The sequence below is a fragment of the Liolophura sinensis genome, chromosome 11 (genome assembly GCF_032854445.1).
Source record: "Liolophura sinensis isolate JHLJ2023 chromosome 11, CUHK_Ljap_v2, whole genome shotgun sequence".
Classification (NCBI taxonomy): domain Eukaryota; kingdom Metazoa; phylum Mollusca; class Polyplacophora; order Chitonida; family Chitonidae; genus Liolophura; species Liolophura sinensis.
Window position 1 is genome coordinate 27,441,813 of NC_088305.1, and position 22,936 is coordinate 27,464,748.

At 39.5% G+C, this 22,936-nt stretch overlaps 1 protein-coding gene across 1 annotated transcript; it reads left to right on the forward strand.

Annotated features, from left to right (window-relative positions):
• The first annotated feature begins 5,617 nt into the window (after window positions 1–5,617).
• Window positions 5,618–12,569, forward strand: LOC135478269 (mesenchyme-specific cell surface glycoprotein-like). The gene is made up of 10 exons (XM_064758543.1): window positions 5,618–5,669; window positions 5,879–6,068; window positions 6,806–6,935; window positions 7,276–7,399; window positions 8,784–8,945; window positions 9,172–9,240; window positions 9,576–9,817; window positions 10,218–10,441; window positions 11,724–11,833; window positions 12,433–12,569. The coding sequence occupies exons 1-10, from the start codon at window positions 5,645–5,647 to the stop codon at window positions 12,567–12,569; spliced, it is 1,413 nt and encodes a 470-aa protein (XP_064614613.1). The 5' UTR covers window positions 5,618–5,644.
• The last annotated feature ends 10,367 nt before the right edge of the window (window positions 12,570–22,936 follow it).

Consider the following 22,936-nt stretch of genomic DNA (forward strand, 5'->3'; position numbering starts at 1 on the left):
ATTTTAATTGTATTTTTTGTTAAAACTCAAGGCTAGATTATTTTATGTTTGCATTCAAGGTAAATGGTATAGACTCATACCCGATTGAATACCTAGGGAGACCGCTTCGGTGGCCTAGTGCTTAGAACGTCCGACTCGAGAGAACCCATATCGGGTTAAAAAAGCTACTTGTTCTTGCCTTGCTTACCACTCAGCACTGAATGTCAAGAGTAAGGAAACAAGACTGGTTGGCCCATTGTTATTGTAATGTGAGTGGGGGAGGTGTCATGTCTGATGTCTTTTAACTTACACTTTCCCTGTCACAAGAAGACAGTACAGAAAACTGTTCAGTATGATGTAAAACCTCAAGCATACATACATATGACGCATCAGACCGCTTAGATGTGCTGGTAGTTAAAGCGTTTGCTCGGAGTTTCACTTTTGAAGACGTTTACAGAAGATTCTGTAGAGCACAGACAGCTGGTCTGTTCATTTTAAACAATATACATGTAACTGGCACAGGAATATTTAGTTTCTTTTGTTCACATCGTTAGTACATCTAAAGGCTAACATATTCATATCTTTACCTTTCTCCCCCCAAAACTGAGAGATAAATGTAATTCTTATTATAGTATGATTGAGGGCGTCATTTTCACATGTTAATCATCACCATTTACATGTACATGTATACGTGGACATTCCCGGTGAAGATCTTACAATGAATTTGCAAGGCAAATCCTAGACATAGCTTCTTCTCGGTGAGAAAAAGTAAAAGAAAGTGTTAACTTGGGCGATCCTCTAGATTAGCTTTCAGTAGCTGGGTTGTTAGAGCTTCAACGCGGAATGGGAGTTCAGTTTTCCTTGACTTTAAAAAAGTAAAGGATTTGGTGACGAATTTAGTACGTTTTCCCGCGCAATGACGAATCGGGTTCAATGTGAACCGATCATTGTTCTTCTGCTATTGATGAGTAAAATACGTGTGCCTTAACTTACCAATCTGTCTACCAAACGCGAGTTTGGTAGACATTAGGAACGGCAGTGTCATTTTAACCTGGAAATGCCTTCATGTCTTGTGTCTTTGGTAAAACTTGTGACTTTATTCATATCTGATCCACTCATACAACATGCGCGTGTATGTTATTTCGACCGATCGTGAAAACTTTGCTGTGCCTCAAAGGGATACAAAATCGACGCTGATTGGCTGGCAGTGGAGATAGAGGCTCCTCGGTTAAATCATATAGCCTTGGTCATGCTTGAATAAATTTGCCAGATCTAAAATATACTCAGGCTAGGTATAGCCTGGACATGCCTATCTCTCACACCAGCCAATGAGAATTGATTCTGTATCCCTTTAAATGCGTTTGTAACGTTGTGACGATGAAATCATGCATGATCTCTACAGGATTCGTTCTACAAGATCTGGATGCGAACTGCGATGTCCAGAGTTGACGTGGTCAGTAAAAGCCATGCATGGATGTTAATACGTTGACGTCCCTTTGCTTGGCTCTGTTTATTTGTCTGACAGGTGTTTAACACTGAACTCATTAGGTTTTCACTTACACGACAGCCTATGCTGTGTAGCATTGTGCTCATTCCTGCCCTGGCTATAACGATTTACGGTCAAACCGGTAACGTTTCTCTCTTGTACATTACAAGAGACCAATGGTCAATCCCACCAGGATAGCAGTTGCAAAGACACGGGAATGATGCTTTGACATTCTTTCGACCTAGAGCACAGACCTATTTTGTTATATTTGGATGTAGAATATTTTAAAAAAATCTTAAAATCATAACACCTTGAGTTATTCTGCCCTACGGTTAATCTTTTTCATGATGTTATCTATAAACTCCGTGACATGATGAAACGGTGTACTTAACACTCATATCATAGTGCGCATGTCAGTTAATTGTGACCCGATAATCGGTGATTCCAGTTTCGGTGCGGAAATCGCTTTTAACGCATGCGCAACGCTTGCTGCCCATTGAAGACAATAATCAATCTCATTGGCTCATTTACTCCTTCTTGCATCACAGCTGTTCGAACGCTTGGCAAGAGATAGAATTTCGATGAATGATATCACATAAAGAGTGAGGCATGTAACGTTTAGTAAATGCCATTGAAATTCTTTGTAAAAGAACAAGTTAACCCGCTGTCAACTCTCATGAAAATCTATGTTCTCATTTGTTTTTGAGGCGAATATATGTTACAGTTTCATCTGTGCGGGACTTTGTGGCAAACGGCTGGTTAAAAGCTTGGGAGAGCGGGGAGAGGGTTATTCCTTTGAAGGGATGGGTTTTTTTTAAATATTAACCATTGGCTTCACCTCAAAACCTAACCACCGTTATGCAACATGAATATAATTTAAAATCAGCCGACGAATCAAATACATTCTACTGTGTGAAAACATTGTTACCTTAAAGTGGCTTAAAACATTAAATCAACCGACAGTATACACCCACATTGCGCTTTTTCAAAGCATATTTAGCACTAAAGATCTGATATCGCCTACATGTAGAGACATTCCCCGATAAAACGCCTAGTTGACACCTGACACTGGCAGTTGACACTCCTCCAAGATTTGGTGATATCCTCTTGAACCGGTAGTAAAGAGCCGTGCCGTATAGTCTGAACACTGCGGCAAGAGAAACCCCAAAATGGCGTCAAGAATACTGTGGCTGTTGTTCGTGTCCGTCCTTGTCAATGTCTCACAGAGTATCTATAGACTGAAACTGTTGGATCGATTGTTCTTACCCTATAGTCACAACCCCTTGTTGTACGGCTACGATCACAGCGCAGCGGTGGATTTTGGATACGATGCTGAAAACCACGTTGTGTACGTCGTAGGTAGGTACATGTGTCTACGTATAGGCAGTGCACTCTAAACACCCTGAAAAATCGTTTATCGAACACCTTATCGGCTAGCACATAATAACGGATTACCTTGCTTTTGTTTTGACGGTCTGCGAGCAAACTGCGGATGGCCGTGGGCTTCACCCGGGCTCTGCCCGGTCCCCCCCCCCCCCACTATGATGCTGATCGCCGTCGTAATAGTGAAATTTTTGGCGCCAAACACCAATCAAAAAAATAAATAAATAAATTTTGTTTTGACAGGACATTAGAAATTATGCAAATATAGTGAACAAACATAGTCCTCGAATTGTGCCGACACAACTATAAACCGATGAAAACCACCCATAACTTCATGCCTATATAGATGTTTCCCTTATCAGTTGATTGATGTTATACGCTTATTTTAGACAAGCTATGTTCTAACTTTTACACAAGGATTTCGTAAAGTTTATGTTTATTTTATATTTTGGTTGGCGTACGGGAGGATTTTTCGCTTAGGTCTACATAATGGTGATAACGCCTATGAGTGACGGCTGTCAGATTGCCAAAGCAATCCACCGCTTGCCCCCTAACTGTTGCCTTGAAAAGAACGCCTTTGCTGCATGAGCCAGCGAATCAGACCATAGGTTTGTACTTAATGGAATACATGTCACAGCCTAATACCCTGGGCGGCCTTACTTGTTGCTGCCTGTCTCAACGAGGAAACAAGACTGGTTGGCCCAGTGTCAGTATAATATGACTGAGTAGGGGGGTGTCGTGTCTGGTGTCTTCGGCATGATACTTCAGTGGCGGGAGCACGTTGACGGCATCGACTCGCCCTGTCTCAAAAAGACACCGTATATGTGCACACATCTAATAACACCCAATGTCCTTTCATTTATTCACCATGACATAGGCTTTGTTTACAATAATTGAAACAGCCGGCCCCAAGAGCACAGTTGTTAGAGCGTCCCGTTCGGGGGCGGTAGATCCAGGGTCAATCCTGGGTCGAGACCTTCATGCATTCTGCATGAAGGTGATAGTGCAACAACTGGTTGACCCGTATCATTATAATGGGTCGGGCGGGGCAGCTTACTTGACTTGGGTAAGTCGTCTCAGTGAAGCAGCTCTAGATAAAAGAGCGGTGGTAGTCCGTTATGCAACACGGAGGCACATCACATACACTCTAAGGACTCCTTTGTCGTCATTTGACTGAAAAATGGTTAAGTACGACGTTAAACCCCAAGCACTCAATCACTCAATAATTGAAACAAACGCAATAGGCAGGAATAAAACCCCATGGGGTTTGCTGTCTCCCTTATAGTGGATAAGAAAGAATGTATCAGAGCACTGCGGTTGACTGTAAATTTTGAATGTTCAGTAACAAATCAAGCATGGACAGGTGTAAACTTTAATATAACATAAAAATGGTAATAATACTGCAGTACCTCACTGTCGCTAGTATTAACTTGTGCTATCGAGTAAGACAGGCATTAAATAAAGATGACGCACTTTCCAAAGACATAATTTTAATTAATGATTTAAAAAGTGGCACCGACCTAATGGATTTGAGATTTGAGGGCAAACTGTTTCACATGTTAGTACCTTTCCCGCGGATATAGAGATAAATCAGGTCGACAATTCATGCGATAAAGTTTTAATGTTGATTGCTTTGTGGGACAATTGTGAGCTCGAGATAAAGGTATGGTCGAAGTAAGAGAGAAAAGTTGTGGGAAGGGAATAGGAATGATTACAAAAATTGCTAATAAACTGAAACGTTAAGAAATCATTGAGCTCTTTCCTCGTCGTCATATAACTTAAAAAATCGCTAACAACGACGAAAAGCCCCCAAGCACATACATGCCTATTCTCGGCGGGCTCTGCTCTCTCAGGTAAAACTCAGATCATTCATGAGCTACACCGCAAAAGCTTTCTATTTCTATTTTCCACGACAAAAATAACAACAAAAACATAATCAGCTACTTTGAGGTGGCGAACACTTTTTGGAACTGGTTGGGTGAATGGTTGGTAAGTACGAAGTGAAAGGGGTTGGGTAAAATGTTGATTCGATAGCCAGCAATGTATGGTCTGCACGATCTATATCTGGAGATCGAAAACTTTTCGAATTCAACAGACTGTTGTTTTACAGCATGCACTCAAAAGTGTTTCTTGTAGACTTCTTTATAACGTGATCGGTCGTGAGTTTCCCCTGGGCTCTGCCGGGTTGCCTCTCACCATAATGCTGGTTGCCGTCGTATAAGTGAAATATTCTTGAGTACAGTGTAATAAGGAGCCGTAAAGGGGACATGGCAGTTTTCGTTTTTTTTTTATGTGCGTTTTTTATTTTTTCCACTTTTGCAGTCGGAGTCTTTTTTTAAGCTGGCCTTCTGCAAAAAACTCCTACAAATCAAATTGGTAAAACACCAATCAAATAAACAGATAAATGTATCATTGTCAAGTTTCATGAGTGCCGGAACCGGAAATGGAACTCTTGTTGAAATGTACTAGTCGTGTGGCGTATCAGACTATGGGAATAAAATTTTATTCCAACTTGAGTTTTTCTTTTTTTAATATTCAAGCAATCTATCAATCAATCAATCATTTAATCAGTCAATCAATCATTCACTCATTGCTCCAGGTCAGACACATATCCACGTGGTCAACGCTCTGACCCCTTACTTCCTGAAGCACAAGTTTCACGTGACATTGACTGGGTACGAACTGACCGACGTGGAGGTGTGCGGCAAGTATGTGATCGTGGCTGCCGATAACCAACAGGATCCCGAGGACGGCAGAGTGATCATCTACGAGCGTTATGATCCCGTCCAGCAGACCATGAAGTTCTTACATTCGATATCAGGTGAGAAATAGTTACAATCCATACGTCGCGGGTTCGATTCTGTGTCTTTTCCTTTTTTCCTTGAAAATGCTTGGTGCGACGCGATTGAAGTTCTAAGATCTGAGACCTAATAATCGCTATTTTAATACCTGCCTGCCTTGCCAATAGGCAATAACTTTGTCACTGCAGTGCAAAGGGAGAACAAAAATTACAAACATTCGTCTTTCCAGTCGGCTCCCTGCCTGATATGATTGAGGTCACCAAAGACTGCCGCACGATCATAGCTGTCATCGAAGGAGAACCATATATGCAAGGGAATCAACTTGTGGACCCATTAGGTGGCGTTACCCTCATTAGATTCTCCTCTACTGATTTGAGTGGGCAGTATCAGACAAAGAGACTGGATTTCTCAGGGTTCAGGTAACATATCAGTTTTTGGTGAATAGTTCACCTTCAAACTTCTTTGTAGACTGATTATCTCAGGCAAGATGACGATAACCAACCAGGATCAATTTTAGATCCATCGTGACGACAGTCATATCCTCCTCTCACGCTAAATAACGCCATGTTTACGATTTAAAAGAAAATAGACCAAATATATATATACATCTATAAAGTATCCATTTTGTGAAGGTGCATAACCAAGTTATCGCAGTCAGAATCGAAACGCCAAAATGTTCTCAATTTTAACCAATCAGGCGCAAGTTATTTCTATAGTCAGAGAATGATGTCACCACAAACCGTGTTTTGCATGTTAGTCATATGGGCGCCGGGTACGGGTGACCCGACATCGTATTTTTGGTTTCTGTAACAACAAGACTCCCATGGCTTCGGAAGAATTCCTGATTTAAAGTTGATTTACAGAGTTACCACATTCCTCAGAACAAAATTGTTGTATCCGTTTCCACCTCTCTTCCGAAATAACTACGGTTAAAATATTTGTTTTTCTTTCTTTCAAGCTTTTGGAGCAAGCAATCAGTGTAAAAGACTTGAGGAATGGACAACCATGGACATAATAAAGCGCTCAGGAATTTGCATACAACCAGCAAAGAATAAAACTGAAGGATGTTATCACAAAAGCTTCTTAAAAATAGATAAAACCAAATGCAGTTTTTCTTTATTTTAGATGTCATCTAACTTCTGCTATTGCCTTTCAGTGCAGCAGAATATGAAGCACGGGGCGTCCGATTCATTTATAAGGAGAACGGAAACACGTTTGCACGTGACCTGGAGCCTGAATACGTCACTCTGAATGAGGATGAGACCATAGCGTATATATGCATACAGGTATAAGTTTGTAAATACGCTCCGGCTACTTAACGTCCGCTTGATGTATTGCTCTATTCTAGAAGTACGTGAAAAACATGTATGATGGACAACTTTTTCTTTATTGACTGAGTTTGAAGATACAGGAATTCCCAAAGTAGACCACCGCTCTTAGCTTGGTACCTGACAATCATCCTGACTTAAAGCTTAACCGATGCAGCGAGGCCTAATTCCTGTCTTATATTGGCTACGGGGTTAACCGACTGGCGTGTGAACAAGGCCTTAGGTTAAGGAGTCTTAATCATACGACAGAATTCGTTCCTATTTCGTGTCATAAATGTTAACAATGTTTGCATTACAGGAAAACAATGCCATAGCCACGGTTGATATCAGTAACTTTAACACCGCTCGGATCACAGAACTGTATCCCCTGGGATACGCAGACTGGTCTCAATCCACGCTGGACGCCAGCGATAGAGACAATAGTGAGTAGGAAGAGCCCATCTAAACTTTACTGGGTATGAAGAGCTTAATGAAGCATTACTGAGTATGGAGGACGGATTTAAGCATAACTATGACGAACCTTAATAAACCCCACTGAGCATGGAAAGCCTACATAACCATAACTGACCACGAAGAACCAAGACAAACATAACTGAGTATGGAGAACCTAGTTAAACTTTACTGAGTTTACTGAGTAGACAGGCCTAAACATAATAGGGATGGAAAACCTAGATAAACATAGCTGAGTATGGATAAACATAACTGAGTATATACAGCATATGTGCTTAGGTCTTAAATACATAACTGAGTATGAAGACATTAGATAAAAAGAAGAGATTAGGAAGCTCAGATAAACATAACTGAGTGTAAATAACCTAGATAAACTTAACTGAGTATGGAGAACCTAGATAAACTTAACTGAGTATAGAGAACCTAGATAAACTTAACTGAGTATGGAAAACCTAAATAAACTTAACTGAATATGAAGAACCTAGATAAACATAACTGAGTGTGAAGAAACCTAGATAAACTTAACTGAGTATGAAGAACCTAGAACTGAGTGTGAAGAAACCTAGATAAACTTAACTGAGTATGAAGAACCTAGAACTGAGTGTGAATAACCTAGATAAACTTAACTGAGTATAGAGAACCTAGATAAACTTAACTGAGTATAGAGAACCTAGATAAACTTAACTGAATATGAAGAACCTAGATAAACATAACTGAGTGTGAAGAAACCTAGATAAACTTAACTGAGTATGAAGAACCTAGAACTGAGTGTGAATAACCTAGATAAACTTAACTGAGTATAGAGAACCTAGATAAACTTAACTGAGTGTAGAGAACCTAGATAAACTTAACTGAGTATGGAAAACCTAAATAAACTTATCTGGGTATGAAGAACCTAGATAAACTTAGCTGAGTATAGAGAACCTAGATAAACTTAATTAAGTATGAAGAACCTAGATAAACTTTACTGAGTATGAAGGACCTAGATAAACTTTACCGAGTATGAAGGACCTAGAAAAACATAAATGAGTGTGAAGAAACCTAGATAAACTTAACTGAGTATGAAGAACCTAGAACTGAGTGTGAAGAACCTAGATAAACTTAACTGAGTATGAAGAACCTAAATAAACATAACTGAGTGTGAAGAAACCTAGATAAACTTAACTGAGTATGAAGAACCTGGAACTGAGTGTGAAGAACCAGATTAACTTAACTGAATATGAAGAACCTAGATAAAAAATAAAATTTGATGAGTGTGTAAATTCGGATAGACTTTATTTCGCATAAGCATGGGGATTGGTTCTCTTCTCTTTGCATTCTCTCTCATTCTTCGCTTTATTCCTCTATTTTATGTAGGTATAAACATGAAGAGTTGGGATGTGTACGGAATGTACCAGCCAGATACCATCAAATACTTCAAACTGAACAACCAGCCTTATCTAGTGACAATGAACGAGGGTGATGCCAAAGACTACGATTCCTGGTCTGAAGAGATGAGGGGGCAGGACTTTTTATTAAGTAAATGAAATGTATTCATTCATGAGAAAATAGTGTATCATTGTTATCAGAAGAGGAATAGCCAAGCGCTGTCGCTCGAGGAAATAAAAATAATGTTTATACTTTCTGAAAAACAAAATGTTGTGCTCACATAAAAATATTGCTGACATATTGAAATGTAATTTCGAGAAGGTCAAGGAACAGAAGAAGAATTTTTAATCGCCACCCATTTACCTATGTCTTCCAGATAACATGGTAGACGATGACGCTGTAGACCCGGTTTTCAAGGACAACTTGGCTGTTGTTACAGCTTTGGGTAAGCATGACACTATAGTAGCAGCGACGACAGTGTAATATTTGGTAAATGGTTGCACGTAACCGGTGAAATATGTGTCAGTTTACCTCAGTTAGAATTTTTGTTCCAACTATTCATGTCAATGTTTGTATGGCAAATTAGCAAATCACACGCCGCATTAAAAAGAATTCACTCGTGTTAATTGTAATGCATTAGACGACACTGGTCTAGAATTACTCAACATGATGTGTTGTCATCACATTTAATACACAACGCAAAGGTACCAGTCACTCGATCACGGGTCCACTTAATCAGTCAATCATTCAAGGTTTCCATTCATCCTTTCGCATGAACAGGACGTTTGAAGTTCAGCACAGCCTCCGGAAAGACACCAGGGAGCGAGAAATACTCGTCGTTCTATGCCTTTGGGTCACGTGGTTTCAGTTTCCGGTCGGCTACGGACATGAGCCTCGTTTGGGATAGTACGAATGCCATGGAAACCGTGATGAAAAACAACATGGCTAATATTTTTAATGCGAACGCTAACGATGGGAAAGACCCTGTGGTGTCAACTTTCGACAAGAGATCGGATGACAAGGTGATAAAAATTGTACCGGTATCTTCTCAATTAGAAGAATTAGAAAACGTGCCGTTTATCACTCTAAACGAGGCGTCCCCTTCTCAATTCTGTTAAATAATGTAAACGTAACAAAGTATTTTCAGACTGAGTTGTCATTAGTATTTATAATGTTTGATTTTTTCAAAAATTTATTTATTTATTTATTTGATTGGTGTTTTACGCCGTACTCAAGAATATTTCACTTATACGACTGCGGCCAGCATTATTGTGGGAGGAAACCGGGCAGAGCCCGGGGGAAACCCACGACCATCCACAGGTAGCTGTCAGACCTTCCCACATACAGCCACGGAGGCCCCCTTAAAAATTTAAATTCCTTAAAATTTTATGCTGACGTCTATCACCCGCATGCGCTTTACAGGGCCCGGAGACAGAAGCTGGTGACGTGGGCACGATCGGTTCTGACACTGTTTTCTTCATTGGTAACGAGAGAACGGGAACAATCGCGATCTATTCCGTGAAACACGACCTGACCAATCCGGTGTTCCACAGCATAAACTACGGCGGGAACCTGACCATGTCTGACAGCTGGGAATATCAATACAACGTGAGGAGGATCGGGGATATGGACCCTGAGGACATTAAGTGAGTATATAGGAGGGTAGGGGATATAGACCCTAAGGACATTGAGTATATAAGAGGGTAGGGGATATAGACCATGAGAACATTAAGTGAGTTTATAGGAGGGTAGGGGATATAGACCGAAAGGACATTAAGTGAGTGCATAGAAAGGTAGGGGATATAGACCCTGAGGAAATAAAGTGAGTATATAGGAGGGTCGGAGACATACACCCAGAGGACATTAAATGAGTACATAGGAAAGTCGGAGATACACTCAGAGGACATTAAATGAGTATACAGGAGGATCGGGGATATAGACCCTGAGGACATTAAGTGAGTTCATAGGAGGGTAGGGGATATAGACCCTGAGGACATTAAGTGAGTATATAGGAGGGTAGGGGACATACACCCTGAGAACATTAAGTGAGTATATAAAAGGGTAGGGGATATAGACCCTGAATATATTAAGTGGGTATATGAATAGAATACATGTATGTGTGAGGAGAATGGTAGAGGAAATATATAGTAGTCATGGAATATGTAGCATTCGTGTATACCTGGAGCTTATCAGACTACGCATGCGTCGGCCTCGATACCAGCCTGCTACAAAACTCACACCATCATGATCATGATGATCATGATGAAAATGATGTAAACCTCAAATAAATAAACAAATCAATGGTAAAACCCAATTTACGGCATTAAAGTTTTTTAGTTTACCGTGGTAGTCCGCTAAAGGAGAGGAAAACATAAAAATAAAACAAACTTCAGAGGAAGAGCTTGAACACTTACTTAATATGTTTTTTTTTTTAACTTTTGATTTGATTTTTCCTTCAGGAAGAAAGAGTATTGAAATATACTTTTGTATAGTGGGTAGTTAGAACAACAGTCTTTTAAATAATGATGGGATGAATGTCTAATCAATGTATTAGAAGGTAAATTTGTTGAATATATCTAAACACATGAATCATATTTAAGAATACTTTAAAACTATATGGTTAAAACTATAGTTGAACAGTACTGATAAAACAAAAGACCAAATTTGAGCATAATTATTCAAAAATATTACATAAGCGTTATATCCATATTTAGAACATCATTATTCAAAACAATATATACCAAGAACGTGATGACAAATTAAAAGACCATATTTACAAAGAGTTCTTATCACTCTTTCGCCTGAAGTTTACATGGTTTTTACGTTTTGTTCGCCTTTAACTTGAGGCGGCGAGATAATGACCTTAGAGACTATTACATTGTATCACTACATCAGCGTGTCGGCGATGCATTTTCCTCAAAATTCCAGGTTCATCTCGGCCCGTGACAGCCCACTCCTGGGACAGGACCTGTTGGTTGTGACAGGAGCCGTGAGCGGTACACTCGCTGTATACGCTGTGATAGACGACGACGGTACTGGTACGTGTGTCTCATGCGCATGCGTGGTTATATGAAGGTTGGTCCAGTGATCAGACAGCAGGACACGCGCAGTCCACATTGAATTTCACAGCAACTGTTCCAGCGAGCCTCGAAATTTCCGGGACTGATAATCGTACTCCCCTATGACAACTCTAGTCAAATTCCTGAAAGATAAGACTATTCCTACTTAGTGTACATGCATCTGCCTAACGTTACTAAAGAACACACAGATTTATACCTGGAAATGAAACTTGGAAGCCTGCCCTAAAAACAGTTACCACCCAACAAGCTGCAAACAAAACGAAAAGGCAGTGCAATGGCGAGAAATGCTATATATCTAAAATAGCACGGCATTACATCCGACCCGGAGGCATTCATTGTGGTGTGTAACGAAATAGCTCCGATGAAGTAGCCTTCCGATTATGTGATTTAACTGTAGTCTTCCCAAAAATCAGAGAAATTCAGGTGAAGCCTTTGGATTTGGAGCTATACAAACTTTGTGTTCAAGACAGCTAACCCATTACTTTTTTAAAAGTCCTATGATCTAATGAGTTTCCATGCAGACCATTTTAAGTAAGTAAGTAAGTAACTTGTTCCAGGTACGGCCGACCCCATGGACGTTTTGCTCAGGAAACTTTTCGACAATGGCGACGGCGACTCAGACGAATTCATTTCCAAGATGGAATTTCGGACATTCATCGTGGGGAGCGCTGATTTGAACGGTTTGTGTGTTTAGAAAATAGGACGATGTAATAAGACACAGAGCAGACAGTAAAACCAGAGCAGTGACGAACGTATGATACTTGGTCACGAATGGTCACAGGTATTACCGATCAAATGCGGGCCACTTGTCAATTCCTTTAGTTATGGTTTTATTTTAACGTCTCATGTAAAACGCCTGTAGAGCACTCTGGCATCAAAAAATGGTTTATTATGTAGAATCCACTTTAAAAAGCACTGAAATTTGTCTAGTGAGAAATTAATCTGACTCTTATCTGGCCCTATGAGGTGGATGAATCAATGAAGATCTCTCATATTAATGGATGACAAGAAGGGTATTTCCCTATCTTTCTGGGAACCACATCCAAAAACTCAGATTCCCGGTTAATAGATTAAAGCGTTAATGTTACGTTTACGGCAAAACACCATAGACTTCCGTAATATTTTATTTTGCAGTGGACGGAGCTGTCTTTGAAAGTGAGCTTGAATACGACTGGGAAGTGAACAAGGGGGTGACTTTTACCGAGGCCGGACTTGCGCGGGTGTTCAACGCTCTGGATATGGACAACAATGGAGTGATAGAATCGGACGACTGCGACGGATTCGTGGATATCGTCACCGATAAAGATGGTAAAATATTTAGTGATTGGCATCATTTTTTTTAAGAAATTCGTTTCACAAACTCCTCGAATCTCCCCTTCGGAAATAATCTTCTAATTTTTTTTTTTTGATTTCTGTAACCATTACTTTGTTTTTTTCTCATTTTTTTTTTGTTTTTATTTATTTACTAATTTTTATTAAAATTTTTAGTTAGATTTGTTTTGCAACATTACTCCAAGTGTATAGTATGGCGACTAATGAAGTATCCACGGGTATAATATGGTAACTAATGAGGTATCTAATGAAGTATCCATGGGTATAGTAAAGTAACTAATGAAGTATCCATGGGTATAGTAAAGTAACTAATGAAGTATCCAAGGGTATGGTATGGTAACTAATGAAGTATCCACGGGTATAGTATGGTAACTAATGAAGTATCCACGGGTATAATATGGTAACTAATGAGGTATCTAATGAAGTATCCACGGGTATAGTTTGGTATCTAATGAAGTATCCACGGGTATAGTTTGGTAACTAATGAAGTGTCCACGGGTATAGTATGGTAACTAATGAAGTATCCACGGGTATAGTATGGTAACTAATGAAGTATCCACGGGTATGGTATGGTGACTAATGAAGTATCCACGGGTACGGTATGGTAACTAATGAAGTATCCACGGGTATTGTATGGTAACTAATGAAGTATCCACGGGTATAGTATGGTAACTAATGAAGTATCCAAGGGTATAGAATGATAACTAATGAAGTATCCAATGTATAGTATGGTAACTAATGAAGTGTACATGAAGTGTAACAACATTCACCAGAGCAGTGTATTATTCATTATTCCCTGTGAAGAAATGGCAGGTACATGTAATTGCCTGGCTTTGAACCCTTTTTGAACACTTTTGAACCGTTTCTCTACTTTTGGGGGTCCACAGTTCAGCTGCAGTGCTTCCGGTTTGTTCATCAATACACAATAAACCAACAAAAGTGTCTCTGTATTCATAACCAAAAGTGATTGTGGGTGGAACGAAAATAAACCTGCTATCTTATATTATCTCAGACCATAGTAAACTATATTATTAACTATATCAAAACGTATTTTAGGGGTCTTCATGACCGAGGTGGTTAGTGTTCTAGTGCAGATCTATAAGCCCTCTCACTTATGCGGTCGTTGTGAGTCCAGCTCATGCTCGCTTCATCTCACGATCGTACGTGAGAAGGTCACGTACAGGCTAAGGGAAATATTCTTGAGTACGACGTAAAGAACTAATTAATGAAAACCAAATTAATTCTTCTCTTTAAAGCAAATGGGTTGCTGACCATAGATGAATGGAGGCGGGAATGGAGAGGGGTAAGTGACTTAGCAAAATGTGAAGACTCGGGGAGTTAATCGAAAGTAATGATGCCAGCGGAATAATCTTATATAATATATATATAATACCGCTTGGCATTTTCCCTCAGGCCGTCCCTTATGGTAAAGCGTTTAGGCTGTAATGAATGTACAGTCACTCGTCATTTTTCCTCAAACTAGCACTTTTGGTAAAACGGGCAGGTGGTACATGTAATGGATATAAAGCGACAGGAATATTTCCAGAGCGCTGGGCTAAGTTTCACAAAGATGTCGTACATGTGCAATAATCGCACGTATAGGAAAATGGTACGGTAACAGTGACGTGCAAAATATCGTACGACAAAACTACGATAAAAAAATGTACGCCGCTTTGTAAAAGTGACCTCCAGATTTTTGTGAAAACGTATTGGCGATAGTGCAAGTAGAGTCATTTATCCTTTTGCCTTGGCGAAATATCCTTGGAACATTTAATGACACATAAAACAGTTAAGCCGTGTGCAACCACATAGAAGTTATTTTGGCAAATGTGAAAACTGTAAACTTTGTACAGGTGAAAATTGTAAACTTGGGACATGTAAAAATTGTAAACTTGGGACATGTGAAAATTGTAAACTGGGGACATGTGAAAACTGTAAAACCTTGGGACATGTGAAAATTGTAAACTTGGGACATGTGAAAATTGTAAATTTGGGACAAGTGAAAATTGTGAACTTGAGACAGGTGAAAATTGTAAACTTGGGACATGTGAAAATTGTAAACTTTGGACAAGTGAAGATTGTGAACTGGAGACATGTGAAAATTGTTCATTTGGGACATGTGAAAATTGTAAACTTGAGACATGTGAAAATTGTAAACTTGGGACAGGTTAAAATTGTAAATTTGGGACAAGTGAAAATTGTAAACTTGAGACAGGTGAAAATTGTAAACTTGGGACATGTGAAAATTGTAAACTTGGGACAAGTAAAAATTGTTCATTTGGGACATGTGAAAATTGTGAGCTTGTGACATGTGAAAATTGTTCATTTGGCACATGTGAAAATTGTAAATTTGGGACATGTGAAAATTGTGAACTTGAGACAGGTGAAAATTGTGAACTTTGCACATGTGAAAATTGTAAATTTGGGACAAGTGAAAATTGTAAACTTGGGACAAGTGAAAATTGTGAACTTGGGACATGTGAAAATTGTAAACTTGGGACAGGTGAAACTTGTGAACTTGTGACGTGAAACTTGTAAGCTTGGGACATGTGAAAATTGTAAACTTGGGACATTTGTTATGCAGTAAAGCCTACTAAGCCCGCCTTGAATTGAGAATTTGTTCATTACTGCGCTCACAATATCCTGCATCCGTAATAATATCCTGCATCCGTAATAATATCCTGCATCCATAATAAATTTAATATCCTGCAAGGATGATAATATCCTGTATCCGTAACAATATCCTGCATCCGTAATAATAAAACATTGTTGACTACAGAGTTAAGCAGCAGTCAATTAAATAAACGACCAGTATTCTGTAAAGATAACAGATCAGCCTTTACAGTATCATGGTACCAGGCAAATTAGAAATTTGGGTCGGCATAATGACTGAATTAGTGATATCCTACTTCTCTTTTTGTTTTATTTCCAGCTATTGGAGAATGGCATGCAGTCGTAGATTTCATTATGACTTGAACACTTCACACTTTATCTCGACCGAGGGATGTCGTGACGCAAAGATACTGTATTTATGTATGTATAAATGTATATTTGTGATAATAAAAACGTTGAATGTGAGATATTGTTTTCATTCTGTCAGCCTGTGGTCATGTATTTTCATATCTGGTGCCGATGGGTTTAGTGAAATCGGTTAAATTTATTAAAGCAGGAGACGGGTGGTGTCAGCAAAGAGGCAATGTTTGTTTCCTCTCTGTACTTGGTGAGGTACTGTTGCCGATACTATGAGCGTATTTCCTCCCTTGTTTTTGATCATGTATACGAGACTTAGTCTCTATGCCCATGTATATGACGCATCTGACATAACCAAGTAATAATTCAAGTCCGCGTGATCTGATTTAGAAAAGGGCACATTTTTGGGTATCAGACCAAAATGTATCCAGGAAAGCATATGCAATTCTTCTCCGATCTGTGTACTTTTGGGTCTGTAGTCTGTACAATGTTAATGGGTGAAGCAGCACTATAAATGCGTGGACCGTGGTACCGGCCTGCTACAAGAAGACACTGTCTTCACGACGAAAGAATTGTACAAAGCCACTTTTAAACCCGGTAAGCAAAAAAAAAAAAAAAAAAAAAAAGAAACGAATCTTTTGTGATCTGCAAAATCTTGTCACCACAGTTGGTCAACACCAGCATCTGTTGTCCAAAAGACGTACCAAATTTGTGGGCTAAACGGCTATCGTGGTTATAGAGCATCCGCCTTCAGTGCGGGAGGTACGGGGTTCAACCACAAGACTTGCCACCACGGAGACTAAAATACTGCACATGGGTTCAGCATTTGTGTTCAAGTTGTCAGTTTAAAGACGACTGTTCGAAGTGTCAGGTCTGTTGTCCTTGTCACGATGATTCAGTGGATCAGTAATGTGTATGTCATGTGTTTTATCTACCCGCAAGACGAATCCGTGACGATATAATTGAAATTGTATGCAATATGACATTAACCTCTGAACAAATGAAATAACAAATAAATAGTAGCAATTACCAAAAACAATGCAAGAAAAAATTTACGTGTTTGCTTTCGTTATTATTTGGGCATTATTGTACATCATGACTGGGTATAGCAGACTCACAAAATATGGATAGCATGTTATAAATCAAAAATGTCGATTATTAAGTTTAACAGAATCTGGTTTGTGAGCAAACGACTCCTTCACACGGTTCGAATCCCGTTCTTCTCACTTGAGCTAATTTAGAATTCCATTAAATAAACATAAATAAAAGCGGATAACATGTATGGCCTAAGACCCTCTACAAATTTTCCATAAGCGACAATGTTAACGTTTAGCGCTGTAGCTCAGTCCCAGACATTCCGTGGTCAATAAGCTTTGGTGTATACTGGGCGCAGCCTGTGAGAAAGAAGCCATAAAATCTTGACATGGATTGACTGTCAAAATATGTATCTTCTTATGCAAGCAGCTGGGAGGGGTGCATATCAACGCCAAGGGGACGTCACTCGCAACCTCACTGACACCTGACCGGCCCGGATAGCACAGTTGGTAGAGCGTCGTCTTCGGGAGCGATAGATCTAGGATCAATCCTGGGTTTAGTAACACCTAAGACTTTAACAGAGGAAGTTCCTTGCTTGGCGTTCAGCATGAAGGGGATAGTATCAGTATAATGGCTCGGGCGGGGCAGCTTACTTGCCTTTGGTAAGTCGTCTCAGTCAAGTAGAACTAGATAAAAGAGCGGTAGAAATCCGTCCCGCAACAAGGAGGCACATTACATGCATTTTAAGGATTGACTGAAAAATTGTTGACCACGACGTTAAACGCCAAGCACTCACTCACTCATCGACACTTGTGTCCTTGTGTCCCCTCGCCCATAATTGCTAAACGGAAGTGCTAATATAGGGTACTGATTCCGTGTAGAGTGCAGTTCTACGGTGGGATGAGAAGAAAGGAAATGAACCCAACAGTTCTCCAACTACATAATAAAATAACAGCACAAAACGCTACGCCGTTGTGTACGATTTGGTCTATACCAATTCCGCCAAACAGTGGCAGAGAAAAGATGCCACTATGAGGGTGCTGGTGAATTCCAGTCCCAGTTTGTGCTTGTTTTACATACCTCAAAACATCCACAATTTTTCTGCAAAATTGCCACCAAAGCCGTACTATAAGCTGGGATTGTATGGCTGGAATAGGAAGCTATGGGGGGGGGGGGGGGTGGAAGCAAAAAAGTGGCACCCATCGATGCACGCTAAAGGCTCATATAATTCCACAGGATTGAAACAAAATCCACGATCCTAAAGGTTTAAACTTTAACACTTTGTCATTAGGTGTGATAGATATTTTGCATTTTAACCTTTGAAGTCCCAAAATTAATCAAAGGCTTTTTTCAATTGCCATAAGATAACTTTTTAACGCAAAAGCGGAGACTTTAGGGATACGTATAGAAGTTCTAAAATAACAGCTTAATTCTTGCTTGACTTCAGTCGGTTTCGTGATCCAGACCTACATATGCACTGCTAAAGATTAATTTTGTGTTGGGGCTAAAGTCTATATATCGGCGTTTGATATTCTCCGTGTATTTTCTGTCAGATAAAAGGTGGTTGATAGCAAGTGATAAAGCAAGGATCTCGTGAAAGAAAGGTGCGCTCGTGAGAACACACAGATGGTGTCAGAGTTTTCTGACGAACGTTACTCAAATGAATGAATGATATGCTCTTAACACCACATGGGCAGAAATTCGGCCGTATCGTGGCGATCTCGGACAGAAGTCGTTGTTCCTATCCTAATACATATTTATTTACTTATTTATTTATTCATCGCTTGTATTCAACGCTGTACCCAATAATTTTTCAGCATTACCATGGCTATAAGGTTTAAGAGTGGAGAAATCTAACTCTAGTAGATTCGTCTTTAAAATGTAAACAATCTGAGCTAGTTTGAATGAATGAATGAATGAATGAATGAATGAATGCATGCTTGGGGTTTAACGTCGTACTTCGTAATTTTTCAGTCAAATGACTCCTCGTCTTCATTTGGCGTGTGTACACATACTATGTCTTCTTGTGGCAGAACGAGTCCATGCCGCCAAAGTGCGGCCACCACTCAAGTATCGTGCCGAAAACACCAGAAATGACACCCCACCCAGTCACATTATACTGACAACTAGCCAACCAGTCCTGTTTCCTTGCTCTGTCCTCTCAGTGCTGAGCGTCAAGCGAGTCAGCAACAAGTGCCATTTTAAAAATCTTTAGTATAACCCGATCCGGATCTATCCCGAGTCTCTTGACTTCGAGACGGACCCTTTAACCATAAAGCCACTGAAGAGGTCAAGCTAGTTTCATACAGATCAGACCGATTATAACCGTACAGCAGACACTGAAAAGTTGCTTCTGTACATATAATGGACAATTTTATGATATGTAAATACTTCAAATTTGTGTAAATCTGCTCTGTATTTTTGGTTTGTAAACTATTTACACTATCTGTAAATCTGTCGTATGTAATTCAGCAATTATTCTGTATAATCATCCTAAACTACGACTGACCCAACGTCTTGTGTGACCTCACGTTTCAAAGTAACGCACCTTAACATCTCTACAACGGTCCGCTCCTTAACAGTGGACAGAAGAGTACTACAAGTCTCTGATAGAGATTCAAGATATCTTTTGTTTTCCAGGGTGGGAATATCACTGGCCAGGGGGTTGTTGTGCCCGAACATTTAAGGTCCTCCCTTTAAATTGCTAAAGGGCACATGGGACGCGGGCTCAAATTTGGCCTTGGATAAGGAATTCGCGGCTCTCACTGGTTGTGAGCTCTTGATGATAATAAGCGACTGTCGACACTAGTGTGGTCGTGTTCACAGTCTAACGTTCATTAAAGGCCGCTGTATACGTCACAAGTCGGAAACTTGGTCACCAACTTGCCCAATGTGGGTGGTTTACTCCAGGAACTCCAGGAAGTGAAGACTTCTTTAGCATGCAGTTAAACAACAATCAAAATAAATAATTTCAGAGTTGATTGGCTCTATGTTTTCGCTGACATTAAGACAGTAATCAAAGATTAAATTGTTCATTAAATTTGATGAAGTAATGTCAAACCGTTCCGTTTTAAGGAGATCAAAGAATCTGCATTAGCCGGCAATCCTTCCCAGATAAAAGTTATTACCTCAGGGTGTCTATTTAGCACAACAACGTTCGGTCCAACAATTGGACTTCGTCTCACGTTTTCTATCAGGCTTATACACATCTCGACTTGTAGAATTGGCAAGACGATGTGTAAAATGTAATCATTTCAAACTACGTCACACATTTTAAGTAAAAAAAAATGGTAATATGTCAAGTATGTTTATTACATCAAGACGATGCTTTCATGAACAGTTGCAATCAAAGAGCAACTGAGATAAATGTATTTGTATTCGACCAGAATGTAATGCACAGGTTGTGCATTGGATGTCATGAATAACGACTGTCTTCTCTGCACCACTAAAAACTGTTCTCCTCTCTCTGGCATGTTACCAGCTTTATTCAATATTTATAAATTATAAACTTACATATTCGTTTTGTGGACTTGTGTTTTAGGTTCTTTTGGAAAAATGAGTTTGGCGATTATCGACTTCTCTATGATTTACAAGAGATGCAGGGAAAACAGCCATTATTCTAGGAATGGCCTCCAATAAAATTTAAAATTCGTAGTCCGTGAATAATTTCCATGATGAATAAAAAAAATTAGCATCGTGGTCGCGCTTTGATTGCAGTGGGTCATGAAAACACCGTGCTGATGCTTTAAACATGGATGCGTATAATTCCCCCAGACCCGGGTAATGTGGAATAAGACAGAGCTATGACAAGACTGAAACAGCTCGCCAGGTTTAGGTTAAACTGAAATTCAGCACTAAGGCCTGGTTATTTTTACTCTCTTTTCAAGGGCGATGATAACCCACTTTCATTGTAACAGGATGCCCTATATATCGACTCAATGAAGTTACCCATCGTGGTGTTTACTAGAGACAAGAAAGCGGGGGTGGAGAATGTATAACATTCGGTGCAAGCACACTCTGAAATCACAATCTTAATAGTTTTATGGTCAAAATTTGTTCTTTACCATATAATGTTTTCATGACGTCTAAGTGAATGAGTTTTGCAATCAGCTGCATTGCAGTGCATGTAACTCTCGAGACTGGTTGACAGTGCACGTGTTACCCTACTTATGCAATCAGCTGTCTTGTGGTACATGTCAAGATTGGTTGAAAGTGCACGTTATATCCTACGGGAAAACCGTGGACTTGCCAAAGAAAATTAGAGACAATCCACATGAGTTAGACACGAGGAGTTTAGAATATTATGAGTCACATTAATACTGTTTAAAACAAAGTTTCATTTCAATGCCGTGCTTGTCAAAACATCTGCCGCGGGTATCATTTTATGTAAACACAGCTGTGTATAACTGGAGACGAAACTGGCGTTATGACTGAAAGTTGGGAAATAGGTTTGCTTTATTTATTTGTTTGATGGGTGTTTTCACATATAACTGGGACTAATATAACAGATACATTAGTCCCAGAGACGGCGGCCAGAATTGTGGGGGGAGGACACCGGGTGCCGGATGCTTACAGACCTTCCCACGCACGGAGTTTCATTGAGCCGCATTGTGTATCGGAATTGTTACTTGTATTGCCAGAAGACTCTCCCATTTACCCACGAGTACGAGTCTGTTACACAACGTACGAGTCTAAACCAGGCGACGTTCACGTTCGTTTAGACAAGTACAGCATGTCATGGACATTTGGTCAATATCTAACGAGGTCGCCTGATATAAGACAGTAACACTGATAAATCAAGATATCAAGTAAAGTAAAGATCTACCACAAGGTATTGCCAGTTTAAAAGTTCGCTTTTCGTTTGATCGTTGGCATTTTTTTTACTCTAGCTTTTTAGTCGACACAGAGATCGGTCTTAACCGAATTTGTATTCTAGAATTTACCAAATGACACTACGGTATTAATGAAATGCCTTGAACATGATTTAAAAAACAAAGAACTGCCGATTTCTCCATCATATACTGAGTCATTTGTTTCTATATCACTTCGTTAGGTTCTAATATTAAACGTTTAGGCGCCTTCTGCTTTCGGTGAACTTTGAAGTAAGTCAGAATGTTTAGCTATTTTCCAAAACTTGTACCGTTAGACCTTATAGTTTTAGTAAAGTTTTAGGTCATAAACAGGCAAAGTTGAACTATTCCAAATTTGTACCTAAAGTGTTCATTTCAATTTCAAAGTTTACAATTAACTGGACAAAGTGAGTTAAATCAAATGTCATCACCAAAATCCTTTAAAACATTGACGTAAATGACCTTTCTGTACCTGATTATCACGTAAGGATCTATCCCGGACATAGTGATAAAATAGTACTCCACAATAAAAACTTGATAAATATTTTCAAAATATTTTGAACTCCCAAAGTTTTATTTATCGCCATTATGACGTTCGCAACCCGATTTGTATTACACAGATCCTGGTTCATTGTAGGGAAGGTGCCAAAACAGGTTTCGCAAAAACTACACTCAGTAACCAGCGCTGGGTAGTCATTTCTTCGCGCACAGCGAAATTTATCTTTCGCACCAAAACATAATCATATCCTTCAACCTCGAAGTTCACTAATATCTCCACATAAAATGTGTTCACACGTGTTGACATGCATCCTAAAGGGAAATATAATTTCCAGGTTGAATACAAATATATTTTAGCTTGATTGCACCTGGCCAT

Excerpts from the sequence above, each read along its gene's own strand:
- LOC135478269 (XM_064758543.1), top strand. The coding sequence starts at position 5,645 with ATGAAGTTCTTACATTCGATATCAG. Across the intron at positions 6,936-7,275 it reads TAGCGTATATATGCATACAG|GAAAACAATGCCATAGCCAC; the intron begins GTATAAGTTTGT and ends TTTGCATTACAG. Across the intron at positions 11,834-12,432 it reads GATAGACGACGACGGTACTG|GTACGGCCGACCCCATGGAC; the intron begins GTACGTGTGTCT and ends AACTTGTTCCAG.